This window comes from Ornithodoros turicata, chromosome 7 (assembly GCF_037126465.1).
Source record: "Ornithodoros turicata isolate Travis chromosome 7, ASM3712646v1, whole genome shotgun sequence".
In the NCBI taxonomy this organism is placed as follows: Eukaryota; Metazoa; Arthropoda; class Arachnida; order Ixodida; family Argasidae; genus Ornithodoros; species Ornithodoros turicata.
The window spans coordinates 46,105,013-46,120,109 of NC_088207.1; the positions used below are offsets into that span (position 1 = coordinate 46,105,013).

General features: G+C 44.6%; 2 protein-coding genes across 2 annotated transcripts in view; one reads left to right on the forward strand and one right to left on the reverse strand.

The window, feature by feature from the left end:
* LOC135399951 (thyrostimulin beta-5 subunit-like) overlaps positions 1-15,097 on the reverse strand; it is a 30,372-nt gene that overhangs the window by 13,373 nt on the left and 1,902 nt on the right. Inside the window, exon 2 of the mRNA XM_064631688.1 lies at positions 4,190-4,402. Within this exon, the coding sequence (XP_064487758.1) occupies positions 4,190-4,390 (201 nt within the window). The 5' untranslated portion in view covers positions 4,391-4,402. The remainder of the gene's footprint in view (positions 1-4,189; positions 4,403-15,097) is intronic.
* Positions 11,087-14,199, forward strand: LOC135399950 (lactosylceramide 4-alpha-galactosyltransferase-like). The gene is made up of 3 exons (XM_064631687.1): positions 11,087-11,197; positions 12,217-12,306; positions 12,582-14,199. Exons 1-3 carry the CDS (start codon positions 11,110-11,112, stop codon positions 13,433-13,435), a joined length of 1,032 nt encoding a protein of 343 aa, XP_064487757.1. The 5' UTR covers positions 11,087-11,109; the 3' UTR covers positions 13,436-14,199.

Below are 15,097 nucleotides of genomic sequence, written 5' to 3' on the forward strand. Positions count from 1 at the left end.
TTGATCTTATTTATCCATCCAGATTTCAGTCCGCAGTACCTCATATGGTGGAATACTCTCTTTGCTATTGATGTTTCTGGAAGGTGAATCAGTCGGCCCAGGTAGTGAGTCTTGGATTTTGCATCTCGTGCCGCGAAAGTAGACCATGCCATTTCCCCTCGTATTGCTGCGTTTGCCGTGGCAAAGTTTCCTCCAAGAATCCATCTTCCGAGCTCTCGTTGGTTTTGGTCTAAGGATTTAATTGTTGGTGCCGAGAATACTATGGCGTCATTTGCGAAAGTGAGGGCTGGGACTGCAGTTGACTTCCAGAGTAACCTCCCCACGGTGTATTGATTATATGAGTGTCTTGCTAGGTTCCAGATATGACCTTTGAGGCGATTTGATTTTTTTATGACATTTAGTTCGTGTTTCTTAAGATAATTTTCTTCGCACGTGATGGTTTTTCCTAGGTACCTGTATTCTTTTGTGCGTGCTATTTGATGGTCTTGAAGTTTGAATGATTGTTCACGCTGTTCCTCTTTTCCGAAAGACATCCATAGTGTTTTTGAGTAATTGAATTTAAAGCCATCTTTGTCGGCCTCTTCAGAGCAGATGTTTAGTATGTGTTGTAGGGCATCTTCTGTTGGCGCTAAAATCACGATGTCATCTGCGAACGCCAACGCGGATATTTTTGTTTCCGTCAGTTTTCCTTTCACTGAGAATGTTTTCAGCGTAATACCTTCAGACTCTGCCTGCAGGCGCATAAGCAGGTCGTTGATATAAATGTTAAACAACGTAGGAGACAGGGGGCAGCCTTGTCGTAGTCCAACCTTGATCTCAACCCCCTGTGACTTGTGCTGTCCCAGATGATACACCGTTTCGCAACCTTCGTATAATGCCTGTTATTATCATTATTATCATTATCATTTAAGACGCCAGGTGGCTTCCCTCGCAGCTTTACGTCCCTTCTACGGCGTTTACGACTCAACGTTCGCCTTTACCCCTGTGTTCCAGGTTAAGCTGGATTACAGTAACACGACGCTGTGCCCAGCTTGCCACACCCCAGCTACGATTCCCCATATCATCGAGGACTGGGACCGGTACACCTGTGAACGCCGGGTGTTTCGACCCCAACTTGAGCTCCTTGACAATAGGCCGTTCAGCTTGTCCAAAGTAGTACTTGGCCCATGGAGCTCCTCCGCGTATCAGTGCCGGGCTCTTCGCTCCCTTTTTGCTTTCGTGCAAGCTACTGGCCTCCTCGAAGAGCTCCAAACAGAACACCGACCTGTCGTCGCCTTCGCGTTCACCATTAATTCATTCTCTCATATTTAGCCTCTGTGAAGTGGGGTAGAGTCCTGTGGTTACCACGGGGAAACACCCCATGTCATCATCACTTCTCCATCATTTATTACTATTGTTGTTGTTGTTGTTGTTGTTATATGTTATGTACGAAACTCGTTTCAAAAGTGCGCAAAAATAAATGTCGAACAGCCATACAAGCACAGGCTCTAAGTTAACGGAGGAATCTGTTACTCCCACAGCTACTCCTACAGACGCAGCTTGGCGGTCTGTTTAGGCTCTATTGCGATCTTCAGACGGCTCACGCTGAAGTGAAAGTTACTACTCATTGTGAAAGGGCAAGCGCTAAGGCACTGACAAGACGCGACGCCGCCGTTAATACCACGTCTCCTGGCATGTTCCGTCACTGCGCGGCTTATAAATACCGTCAACGATCCCGTCTGCATCAAAATAATAATAAACGCAATTGATCTCCCTCGACACTGAACTGTCTAACTAATTACTGTTGTAACTGACTGTTACAAAGGGCAGTCTGCAGTGAGAGGAGCTGAACGAGTATCGTGTTATTTTGCAGCGGTCCAATGACCAGAACTTTGTTGCGTCACTGGTACTGGAGCATTTATACTCTGTTAAATAACGTAGCATAGGTCGAGGGAAAGTGCCCAGGCGTGGGAGTGTGGCCGCTGCCCTTAATTTCAAAAAAAGCTTACAAAATGTCACCACCGTAATTTCGCACCATGTAAGGAGAAGTGACGCACGCGGAGGCAGCGTGTTTTAGCGCGTGAACGCTACGCAAATACGCGCGTTAGATAAAAGCGGCTCGTTTGGAAAGCATGAAATTTGCACGAGCTGTTTCGAGCATCCATCTTGGCAGATATTTTTTTTAGGTGTCTCATTCATTGCGGACGTAGAATAAGGAACAACCTTTGTGTACATTCGTGTGGTGGCCCTCAAATGTGTCTGCTTATTATATTTGTGCGGATCGAGCTGTAGGAGGAAAAGTGTCCGAACCAGATTCGGACCACAGTCGGGGTGAACTGGCAGCAAGACGCTGAGAGAATTCGCCCCCGGTGTTACTAACCTTCTAGATGAACCTCGGAAATATATTTTATGGTTTCAGGCAAATGTATACGACTCGTACGTATTCCAAGGAGTCAATTTGGAGCTGGAGCAGCTGTAAAATTTGTTCGGGATGGGCGCTCAATTCATACTGCCGTTAGACAGTTGAGTATCGCACCATAAACCCTTCGTAGGAGGCTCAAAACAGCAAAGACGGGCGCGTTGGGAGGAAAGGCGATAAAGCCTCCACATCAACTCCCACTTCTGCCTTCACCTACCTTGTACTTAGAATCAAAGTACACGTGACCCCGACCAGTGAGACAAGCTACTCGCCCAGATCCTACGCTACTACGGGAATAAAGCTAGTCAGTGGTCATCATAGTCAGATCATAGTCGTTACTTCTTTTGCTTGACGTCCCTCTGTCATAGCGAAATATTGTGAATAAAACACAGGCATTCAGAGGGGCCATTGGACCCGAGAACGAAGTGCTCCTTGTTCAGCACATTCAGTCACTGAAATGCCGGCTTTCACCAATAAGGGGCTCTGTGCTCATGATATTGTACAACATTTGATCCTGTGTCCTGCACGAATCCTGCACAATGTACGGGGACCTTTTTGCCGTCCTGCAGCTGGTAGCGAAAGCGCGAATTTGTATGTTGAAAGTTCGTCGGATAGTTAAAGGGCGCATTACACCATCAGCTGGGCGCTTTCCCCCAAGGGTAGGGGTAAAGCGGCAATTTAGTATGGCTGCTTTCGTGTGTTCTTCCTAACAAAGTATTACGATTCTGTTGTTCAATTCTTTTAATTGGTAATTGTTGTGCGAATTAAATAATTTTTCTGTGAATTAGGAGGACTACGAGAAGTCCTAAAGACTCTAGCCTGAGAGTTTTATCTCTATACGTCCATGTCCTGCTTTTATATATGATGAATCTTCGAAAATGTGGGCCCAATCCCTCGACTGACCCTATACAGTCAAACTCCTTTATAGCGAATACCTTTTTAACGAAAATACCACTACAGCAAAATTTTTTGCGGTCCCGCTGGAGCCTTATAGGTCCAATAATGGACATCCTTTTTAACGAATATACCTTTACTGCAATTTTTTTTTTTTTTTTTTGCTGTCTCCTGAGTTTCGTTGTAAAGGAGTTTGACTGAGAAGAGACGACTCTCATCTCTCATACGAACCGGTTTATTTTACACCAAAGGTTGACTTTGAGTACATCCAAGAGTATAGAAAGAGCTTGCACTTATAAAACAATTTGTAAGATACTTAACAATACAAAAAGCGTTTGCGCCCTCCGGACGTGTGAACACAGATTAATGACGTTGGCAACATGTCCCTGTCTGCGACCTCCTCAAATAAGAACGAATGTATGGAGTATACATGTATGTACCTAACGCATATAGTAACATTTTTTATTGTCCCTCCTTCAACGGCATCTATTAAGTGAATAAATCCGGGATGGAGAGAGTGTCCTGTCGGTGACGTACGTGTATAACGATTATACTGACTCTGCACATTTTTTTCTCAACCTGTCTTTCTCTCGCCGAACTCTTTCAACACCACAGTTTAAGAAAAGAAGGAGTAGGAAAATGGGGAGTAATTACATTTACTCGCTATTGCTGTCCCACGACCCTGAAATTTACTCCCCCAGACACTGCAAATATTCCCTAAACTTCGCATAAACCTCCAGACATTTACTCTTGAAAGGGACTAAAGATTCGGCATGCATCCAGTCCCTAAATGGACTAGGATTACTAATATTTTTTTCCCCCTTAGAGGATCACCATTCCGACAGACAATGTCACTTTTTACATGAAGGATCACCCTAATCTAATCACCCTGCTTACCTCTCCAGAGTCGCACCGACCCCAACAGGACATGGCGGTGATGTCTCCCCAGCATCGGTTGCCCTTGTCGTCGGTGCGCGTTGCTCGGAAGATGTATTCTCGCCGGTGGCATTCGAGCGTTGTCGGTGTGTCGATCAAACTCATGGCGGACACCACGGGCAGCAGAGCCAGGGAGAAGGCCCACAACCGCCGAAGGATCATCTTCTGTCTTTCCTACCGAGGGAAACAAAAGAAAATAACAGCATTGTTTGCGTACCCGTTGGGAAGGAAACGTTCTTTACGTACTCTGCATGGCATCAACGCGAAAATTGCTGGGAGTTGCTGCACGGTGGGGGGCGCAATTGTGAAACAAGGGGCTGTGCAGCGCCACGTTACACAGTATTTCTTCAACACCTTTCAGGTGCTGGTTTGGTTTTAAGAGAAAATAAAATGGAGATTTTGGCTTCACTAAAGGCTTCAGGTGTAAATGATGTGTCCTGTGGCATATACCTTTCTGGTGTAAGGTTCACACCATAGCGAAGGGTGTTTTGTAAAACACCCTTCTAAGTGATGTATTCTATAAAAACACAGCGTTTTAAAAGACATATTCTGCAGAATACATTATTTCACGGGGGTGTATTTGACTTAAAACACTGCTTCAGGTGGGCTGTAACCAACAATAATATAAAACATATAAACAACAATATTCAACACTGTTGTTACACACCTTTCAGTCGAGCTTGCAGAATAAAAAAGGCTGTTTATTTACGAAAACACCCCTTTTACACACAAAAAGCTGTAAAAAAATGCACCGTGTAGCATAGCTCATAGTCGAGGACGTGGAACAGTGTGGCTCCTAGAGCTTCTGTTCATCATTTTCTCGTTCTCCTTTCTTTCGTTTTTTTTTTTTTTTTCTTTTAATGCATAAGTAGCTTTTTTTAACATCCCTGTCGTCCCTGGACGCAACCGCGCCGGAAGCAATATCTAACTAGATTTTTTTCTGGCTGTTATTTTTTGCATATTTTCGAAGATTGCTGCTGGTAGTAAATGTACCTTTGTTCCGCTTGCTTCGCTTCGCGGCGCTCTTATAGAACGATGAATGACAGACTAAAATCAACAACCATCATATAGAAAATGATAGAAGAGGCGGTCGTGCAACGTCGTCCAACTATACCTCCGATGTGTACGAGCGGAACCGCAAGGAGAGGCGAAGCCCATTACACGGCCTTTTAGTTTTGAAAAGCTCGCATTCTGAAGCGCGGAGGTACGCAGTGGAACCTCGGAACCACCCACCGATATACCACTTCTATTTTTTTTTACGCCAGTCAAGTTGAATGAGTTAATGCACATCCTTAGAAACTTGCTCTAACATTGGCACTTCACTGTGATGCACGAAGTTGGATCATCGGGACAGACACACACAAAGAAAAAACAAACAAACGTTGTGCGAACGGGTCTCTTCGAGCTTCCTATAGCAAAGCATGGGCTTCACCGTTCATTTGAGAAGCCGTGTTGGAGCGGTTTTCTGCGTTGCGTACCTGCATAGCACGGTATATTGGTGCCCGACTGCCCGAGGCTTTGATGGAAATTTTGAGGAAAATGGAACAGAAAGATGGTTATAGAAAGAGAAAGGTATGGCAGACACCCCACTTTCGGGGTTCGAAGAAGTACCACAGTCAATAAGTGAAAAGAAGCCAAGTTTTTGTTGTGTTTTTCAAAAGCGACAGCGTTATAGGGCCTACCAGTTTCGACAGTCGTGTAGGTCCATCCGAGACATTTGTGGAGAGAGAAGAAAATAAAAAGATGAAGACGAACGAAAGAAATAAGTTACAAATGGCTCCGAAATGCGCTCGTGCGCCCGCAGATCAGGACTGTAGAAGATGGCCCTATAAAGTTACGACATTTAAAAAAAAAGTCTTTGACAGAATACCCAAAGATGCAACAATCTTTTCTTTTTTTTGCTTTGTGTTAACTATAATTCAACAGCGTAAATGGAATCATATGGGCTTCCATTTGCCTTTGTTTGTGTACCTCTCTCAAAGTCAGCTCAAAGTAAGCTAACTAATCGTGAGCTATACACGTTTCAGTTTCTCATATCTGCCATTCTCAATACCACGTGCAACCCCCAATGCAGCAGCCAGCCCGTTTTATCGCTGCAGTAATTCGTGGCATTCATCCACGCTCATCCGATAAGTCCAAATGCCACATCTAATTACGTCTACCGAACACGGCTGGAACAACACGCAGTGAATACTACCTCATGCTTTCAACATTAGCTATACACATACAAAAGCAAGGAACGTGGGCCACGTCTCATCTGACACACAATGTGTATTACAACGCATGTATTTTTCACGTGTACCCGTAACATCCGTACACAGTGAACTCACGGCCGAATTAAGTGTCATGCAAAGTGTGGACACGTGGCGCGTGTACCCCGTACATATTTAACGTGTGGTGGAAACAAGAAAACTACGCGTGATGAAGTGTCGTCTGCTCGGCAAATTGGTTTTTTTCCGATCCATCAACCTAACTTTTTGATGCCGTGGTCATTCTGACACGTGCAGTGTATAAGGCTCCGAGACGACGTCACCGAATGCTATCCCACTCGCTGACACAAAAACTCCAAACGTGGTTAGCAGCCTGCGAGCTTCTTGTTCATTTGTTAATGGACATACTGTAAGAGAGAACATGGATGTGTTCATGGATCAGTGTCTATAGGGGGGGGGGGATATGTTTATTGTTTATATGTTTATTAAGAAAAAAGAAAGGAAAAGTCAGCCAGACGGAGGTCGGCTTGCTATTCCAAAAAAAGGAAAAAGGGGAAGAGAAGAAAGGGAGAAGAAAGGAAAAGGAAGAAAAAGGAGAAAAGGGGTGTTGTGAGTTTTGTTTACATGTGTGGCAATGCATTTCGAGGCCGTGTGATAACGGGATAGATAACGTTTCTGAAGGCACGTGTTTGAACAACGCCGTGAGGGCGCTGCTGTTAGCTCTTTAAAAGGGAGCAGGTTTCCCGAAAACGGGAGTTGGGATTTCGACTGTTGTACGGGCTGGAGGCCACGTCTTGGTAATAAACCTTTTCTGTTCCTTTGTTATTTGGCTGTGCTGAGTTTCCTTGGTCGCTGAGCGGACGGGCCGACGCCCCGAGAGTGGGAACCTTGGTTCCCACAGGGGAAAGAAAAGAAAATGGTCTATAGGCCTTCCTTCATCATCTTCATATAATGTTCCACGTGCAATGGGGCAGGGTACCGCACCCTCGCGGTGGAACACCCCATCTCAGCGTCATCATTTATTCTTGTTGTTGTTGTCCGTAGGGTTCGATATTGCGTGTCAATATTAAGACATGCAGAGAGCAATGTCCACTTGGTTGTTGGGGAAGCCATCCGTATCCTTTATAGCTCTTTCGATCTTACATGTGCACACTGTATGCTCTCGACGATAAATTAATTAATGCATTGACGCTCGTACTGATCGAATGTTAGTAAATGGGTGTGCGTAGACCAGTACAACCCAGGTGGAATATAGACGCGAACCAAGTGTTTTTGTTTAGTGATTCAATCTTGAACACAGGATCTAACAATGAAATTGACTTTCTTCTAAGTAAATTTATGGTCCCTATATACCCAGCACATCTCATGGCACCGCGGAACCCTCTTTCTCGATAACTTGCCCTTGCTAAAATTCTTTTTCCCCAATAACTCTCCCCCCTCTAGGCCCCTGGAACCAGTGTCTATTTTAATATCAAGTTTCTTTCCCTAGTCACATGGGTGCTTGCAAAAAGCCTCTGAAGTCATGTTTTCCACCAGACTGCTTTCGTCTGGCTCCATTGTCGGCTTCTTCTAACCTTGTCCTTGCTGCCCTGGTGTACAAAGCGTTCTTTCCGAATCGTGCCCATTCATGTCGGTATTCACATGTCGGATTTAGAGTCACTAAATGAGCTTCGCTTCAGAGTATCGACACTGAACGACACTGCAAGCTGCAATGGACAAATACTTCGAGGAGTTCAAATGGTCAGAAGAACTTGTATTCTACATGGACGACATATGCATCCACACTGTTGACGCAGAGAGAAATATTGAAGTGGCATCAAGAATCCACCAATACTACCATTCAAAGAAACAATCCTCTATGTTGACGCTTCCTGTGACGCTTTCGGCGCGGTACTTTGCCAAAAACATGGATCCAATGAACGACCCGTGGAATTCGCCAGCAGGCTCGTTCCTGCACAGGATAGAGTCCGTCATGCGAACGAGCTAGAATCACTGGCCATACACTGGGCTGTAACTGAACGCTTCGCTATATACACAGATAACTGGACTGCAATGCACTTAGCCTCTAAAGCAACCGTTTCTCGACGATTTGCAAGAGTTGCACTGGACCTCGGCGACTTCAACTTCACTATCAAGCACAAGAAAGGAAAACAAAATGTAGTAGCCGATGCCTTGTCAAGACTTCCGGGAAGCATCGTTGCCCTTGTCACCGTGCGTGCTTAGAACTTCAAACTCAAAAACGCTCAGCTTCAAGACCCGGAATTGGCACTCATCAGAGAAACCCTCAGAAAACCACAGACATCCCTCACAAGAAGCGACAACAGGATCGGTAAAGACTATGTCCTAGAAGAAGAAATACTGATACGCGTACTTCGGAACAAAGGTAGAGAAAAACGGGTCATCGCGCTGCCACTGTTACTAACGGACACCGTTATTCGTCTCTATCATGAGCATGACGAACACGGCCACATGGACCCAAAAAGAACTGCGTCTATGATAAAAGGCAAATACCACTGGCCTGGATTGCACGCAGATGTCTTAAAGTACGTTCGCAGCTGCGAAACCTGCCAAACCACAGAACCAACCAACCAACAGGACAGCTACACTTCCGAGAAATTCCCGATAGACCATTAGCAGTAGTTTCTATGGGTCACATAGGACCAATCAACGAAGGCACTGCTAACCGGTACCTCATCACCGCCGTGGATCAGTCCACAAGATACGTTCTGGCCAAGCCTGTTCCATCAAAGGCATCGATACACGTCGTTGAGTTCCTAAAAAACGACCAGTCTTGGGTAGTAACTAAATTACTTGTAACTGTAACTAGATACTTTTGGGGGTAACTAGTTACATTTCCAGAGAAGTAGCTTTTAACTGTAACTAGTTACTATTTCTGTGAAAGTAACTGCAAAATGTAACTAGTTACTCGAATAAATGTCGTTCCTTTTTTTTTTTCTTTACTCTACCTTCCCCTACTTCCCCCTAACAGTGTCTTGCTTCCTGTTATCCGTAACCGGTATGTGCCCCGTGCCTTAGGCTCTTGACCAAGCAGGGAATTCCAGCTTTGCGAACAGAAATTTGTTGAAGTTAGTGACCCTCAACGGTCGGAGTGAGTCATATGTGAGTAACAGTGTCACTGCCCTAGCACGGGATCCTGCCTCCTGTGGATATGGACAAGGGAATGTATGCACAAAGGAAACTTTCCGGTCAGCTCACTTGCGCTCCGACCAGTACAATGGCTAATTCTGCTCCGGTTGCTGCTACCATAAGCATGACCATAAGCTTCCGAAGCCGCTCTATGAAGCAACCTTCGAGTTTTTATCATGGAAGGACGAGAATAATTTAACTATAAAGTGCAAGCTATGGAATAAGACGTACTCGGCAAGCAGGACGTCAACTTCAAACCTGAAAAAGCATCTTGAGGCGAGTTCCTTCTTGCGTATGTCTCACTCTCTACACGTTACGAAACATGTGCGTATCACCGTGCTCTCCTTTTCACCGCGATGCGTCAGGTCGCATGCACATGTCGTGTTTTTCCGTGTGGGATAACCGCGTATTAACTTATACTGCTTCTGGTTAAGTGCAAGACAACTTTTATTGCACTTGAGTAAATGTAAATAAATGTAAGTTTTCAACAATTGCATCACCCTCTCATGGACATTTTTATAAAAAGTAACTGTAATGTAACTAAGTTACTTTCTCTCAGTAACTGTAACTAGTTACTCGACCAAGAAAGTAACTATAACTGTAGCTTAGTTACTATTTTTGGCAGATAAACTGTAACTGTAACTCAGTTACTTTTTAGACGTAACTTACCCAAGACTGAAAACGACATAATATACAAGTACGGGCAACCTGAAACAGTGACTTCAGACGGTGACAGCGCCTACACTAGCAACACCACAAGGGAGTTTTTCGAATCCCACGGAATAACGCACACGTTGACAGTATACCATACCTGGCTCACCCAAACGGTCTCGTCGAGAGATACAACCGTTCTATTCTAGAAGTACTCACAAAAGCAGTCAACCATACAAGTAATCAGTCCTCACAACAAGATTGGGAACAACATATTGCACCAATACTGTTTCAAATAAATGCAACTCCCCATTCGGCAACACAGCGCTCACCATTCCACGTACTATATGGCTACGACCCTATAAGACCTCGGGAACTCACCATACTCTCGGCAAGCGACCTGGCACTCGTAGCGCAAGACGAAAGCGTTGAACACATTAGGGAACAAGCCAGAGCATTGCTACAAACATCACAAACGTGTCAGATGCAGAAAGTCAACATCCACAGAAAGCCAGCCAACTACGCTATCGGAGATCCAGTACTGCTTCGAACGCATGTACGAAAGGGCAAGGTCACGAATCCACTCAAAGGTCCGTATTACATCCGCAACAAAATCCAAGACGTCTACGTCGTTGGAAATCACGACAACACCTTCCTCAGAAGAGCTCACGCGGAGCAACTAAAGAAATATGTACCTTCCCAACCACAAATAACTAATTAGGCTCCGGGCCGGAGCCTGTGTGGGGATGGGTGGTGTAACCCATGGGCGGAAAAGACGAGGAGGGAGAGGAAGAAGTTGGACCATCGAAAGGGACTTCGGACGTGTGTTCCTAACATAACGCTCGCTCTCTGTAGCCTTCGCCTTATTTGTAGATGACGAAATTCCTATTCTACGCTTTGCGTATTTTACTGCTCGGAAGCGTATGTATTGTAGCGTACATCGCTCTTCACTTCGTACCAGGTAAGACAGGACAGACTGTGTGCTATGCGGACGATTGATTGATTGATTTGTAAAAGAAAAAAAATCAGATGTTAGACTCGAGCCACTCGTGACTGGCTACTCCAGGACGCGTTATTCAGGAAAGAGAGGGAAACTGCACAAATCTATACACTTTGAAACGGAATGGATGAAAACATCACCACAAAACTTTGCACCAAAAGCAACAGTGTTGGAGAGTCCACGCGAAATCTCAATGCACAAAAAACAAAGAGCGTCACAAAGCGGACGAAATAGCGATGGTTCTCGTAGTTTCTGAAGAACCATGCGGGCAGAGTAAACGGGGGGGATCAGTTGAGACACTAAAGCAACTAGGCAATAACACTATTAAAAACCGCTAGTAAGGGAAAACGAAAACTGGAAGACAATGTCTGCGGTTCAGCTGCGCTGGTGATGTATGAAGATGTTCTTCACCACTTACTAAATTATTGTTGGTTGAGGCCCGAATCTTTCTACATAAAATGACAACAGTTTCGTCGTATCCTGCAAGTTAAACGAGGTGTGACTTGTTCTGAGATTTTATTATCAAGAAAAAAAAAAGTTAATTCGCAAAACAACCATTGTCATGGTCGGAGTTATCTGTCGCCGCAAGCTACCGATAATCAATTTTAGTGAAGGTGAAGCCCCCGCAGCGCCTGCTTTATCTGTTTACATTATTGGTTTATTATCTCCATTATGACATCGGGACGTCCTTTGCCGTCAAATGAGCACAGGCAGCGTATGCAATATCGAGACGTATTAGCCCTCTGCTTTCGGCTGTTACTTTTCCTTTCGCTTCTTCTGTGCAATTGAGAAAGGAGAAGCTCTCTCTCTTTCTCTTTCTCTCTCTCTCTCTCTCTTGGCTCTTCTTTCGTCTCCAGTTTTCTTTTTGAATGTGAAGCGATCTTATAGTGTCATCATCTTGGTTTCTGGCATATCCCATCACTTTGTATGGGGCTCTTTGGACTTTGTGCAGACTCTCAGACTATCCCACCACTTTGTAGGTTCCTGGTCGCACGGCAAGCCGACGAACGCCTCTACGTACGCTCGTAACCTCTGTGCCGATAATTCCACGTCTCCAATCGGCAATCACAGTAAGACATTCTTTCTTTCTTTTCCAATCCAATCCGATCCACATTATGTACCGTTCCGTGTGTCTGAACGGAACGCTATTTCAACTTAGCATGAGAGGAGCCTTTTATTAAATATTGCGAGTCCAACAAGGTAAAAAGGACACGTGTAGAGAGGCTTTGAGGATTTGACAGACATCCTGCTTTTCTTCACTCCCTCTTGAGTGTTTTGTGCTTCGTTCATGCAAGGAAGATCGCCCTGTTCTCCGTAGTAATGAACATTGCATGAACTATTACAGGCGCTTGCCACAAAAACATCTTCTTCATCGAGACCTCATCAAGAACTTGCCTCACCCTCCGTCAAGCGTGTGCCATAGAATCAGCTCTCTTTCATAATCCCGACACCAGCGTCACGCTCCTGCTCCTGGCAACAAGCAACGTTCTCCGAGACTTCTGCCCCGCTGTCCACGCCCTACGGCAAGCTCCTAACTTCAGGATACGTGTACTACACCTGGACTCCTTCATGGCCGACTCCCCGCTCTCATCCTGGTACCGCAAGGGAACTTGGCGCAAAAGTCGCTACAAGATATCTCACATGAGCGACGCCTTACGATTCTTAGTCCTCTGGAAGTACGGTGGAATTTATCTGGACCTGGACGTTGTCGTTAAGAAATCGTTGGCGAGACTTCCCACTTGTCTTGGAGAGGAAGCGCCGGGCAGGCCGGTAGGAGGGGTCATGGCTTTCCCTCCGAGCCATTGGTTTTTGACTGCATGCCTTCATGATTTTGCTGAGGACTACAGGCCCCAGATGTGGGCCCACAACGGCCCTGGTGTTATTCAGAGGATAATCAAAAGAAGGGCTTGTAACGAATCTTGTAGCCTCGAAGGGTCTGTGCGTGTCGTGGACGACGTCGTCGTGCTACCTCCGAAATCCTTCTACGCAGTCCACTGGGCGTACTGGAAGTGGTTCTTCGACAAGAGTGAGGCCATGCACGTGAAAAGGTTGACCGAGGAGAGCTACCTCGTTCACATGTGGAACGCTTTGAGCTCGACCACAATTGTGAAGACTGGTAGTGGAAGTCCGTATGATCTCGAAGCGAGACAAAACTGTCCGAGATCGTACGAGCTGATGAAACGTCACGGGTGGTTCTGATCTTAGATGTTTTTCAATTATACTGTATTTATACAGTATATGCTACACGTATGGCATGCATATGTAAAAAGTACTTGGTAAGCATGTGCGTTTCCCGAGCAATCGTGCAATATCGTCCGCCCTGTCTGCATAGCCTGCACTGAATGATTTAGCGCTCACACCGACTGCGTGATGCGAGCATTGAAATAGGAGGAGTTCCTGTTGAAGACGGCTGCATATCGTTGTGCACAAAACGGATGATGAGAAGGAAGCCTTGAAAGCATTTCGTTCACTTAAATAATTGAAATAGCTTAAATAATAAATAAATAATATCTTAAATAATAAAATAATAACTTCAATAATTAAATAAAATTACCAACCAAGTCAGCTCATTTTTTTAAAGTTTCATGCACTGATTTTATAATTTCAAACCTGAGGTAAGGCGAGTCTCCCAACGATGACGATGACGTTACGTCACAAGTGAATCAATGCACACCCTAAGAAAACAAAAAAGTGATCAAAATATAAATCATTGGAACTACTGTGTTCAAGCTTTCATGCAGTGCACTGCATTTCACCAGGTAAAAAAAAAATTTAAATTTAAAAAGTAAAATTTAAAAAAAATACATTGGGGAGTAACTAAAGTTTCCAGTCCACTAGATTGAAATTGCTCCCTAATTTATTCCCCTGATCCTTGAATTGAGTTGTATTTGAATTTGAATTGAAATAATCCACAAACTTCGTATGTGATCCCCTGAATGCGACAGTCTATATAAATATGTGCTGTGCGAGAAGCGATAGAGCAACGATACAGTTAAGCGATTTGCTGCACATAGATTAGGCACATAGGACTTCGAGAAAAATAAAAGTGTGAGACGCAGTCCCCACTCTGTCACGTCTATTTAGTCCCATACGCACAATGGTTGTTGCAATGTATGTTATCCCCAAAAAGGGTGAAATCGCTCTGCAGAATCAACGGTAAGAAGATGCAGTGTACATTTATTCATAGGGTTAAATAAACACCTTGTCGTTTTCAGATAAGGCAGGTCAACCAGAAACACTGGTCCCACGCGAACACAACGCAGAAACAGTTTGCATGGAAATCGAAACATTAAGAGTGGGACTCGAGAATGAAATGTCCTGCTTCTTGGAAACAGTTCTCTGCTTATCAATCGAAGTACGAAAGGGCACGTCCGCTGGACTCGTCCTCATGGAACTTTAAAGGCAGGTAAACAAGCAGAAAGCGAAAGATGCTCACAGAGCTGGAGAGCACGTTCAAATATGTACGCATTTAGCTGTGAGATGGGGCACCTATAGAAGTTTTCTTTCTTATGTAACAATGAAAAGGGAGGATATTGAACGACTCTATAGATTGTAAACATGGACATCAGTCCCACAAAGCGCGAGAAATTCCCAAGAAATCAATTTCCGAATTCCATTGAAAAGGGCTCGGACGTCGCAACAAGTGTGAATTTCAGTGATTTCGTACAACGCAAAAAAAGAAACAGCAAACAAGGTTTCATCGACCATGTGAACCGTTGTGAGTTGTGTGGCTATTGAAATTGCTGCGAAAATTCGACAGAAAGGTATTTCTCGCGTTCATCTTCCCGTATTCATTTTTGTAGTCTTGATCCCCGTAATCTGTTTATTCCTCCCTTCGAATTTTCTCATTATTTTCCTTCT

Bases quoted from the DNA above. Each gene is read 5' to 3' on its own strand.
- LOC135399950 (XM_064631687.1), top strand. From the start codon at position 11,110: ATGACGAAATTCCTATTCTACGCTTTGCGTATTTTACTGCTCGGAAGC. The intron at 11,198-12,216 runs GTAAGACAGGAC...ACCACTTTGTAG, and splicing joins CGCTCTTCACTTCGTACCAG to GTTCCTGGTCGCACGGCAAG. The intron at 12,307-12,581 runs GTAAGACATTCT...GAACTATTACAG, and splicing joins GTCTCCAATCGGCAATCACA to GCGCTTGCCACAAAAACATC.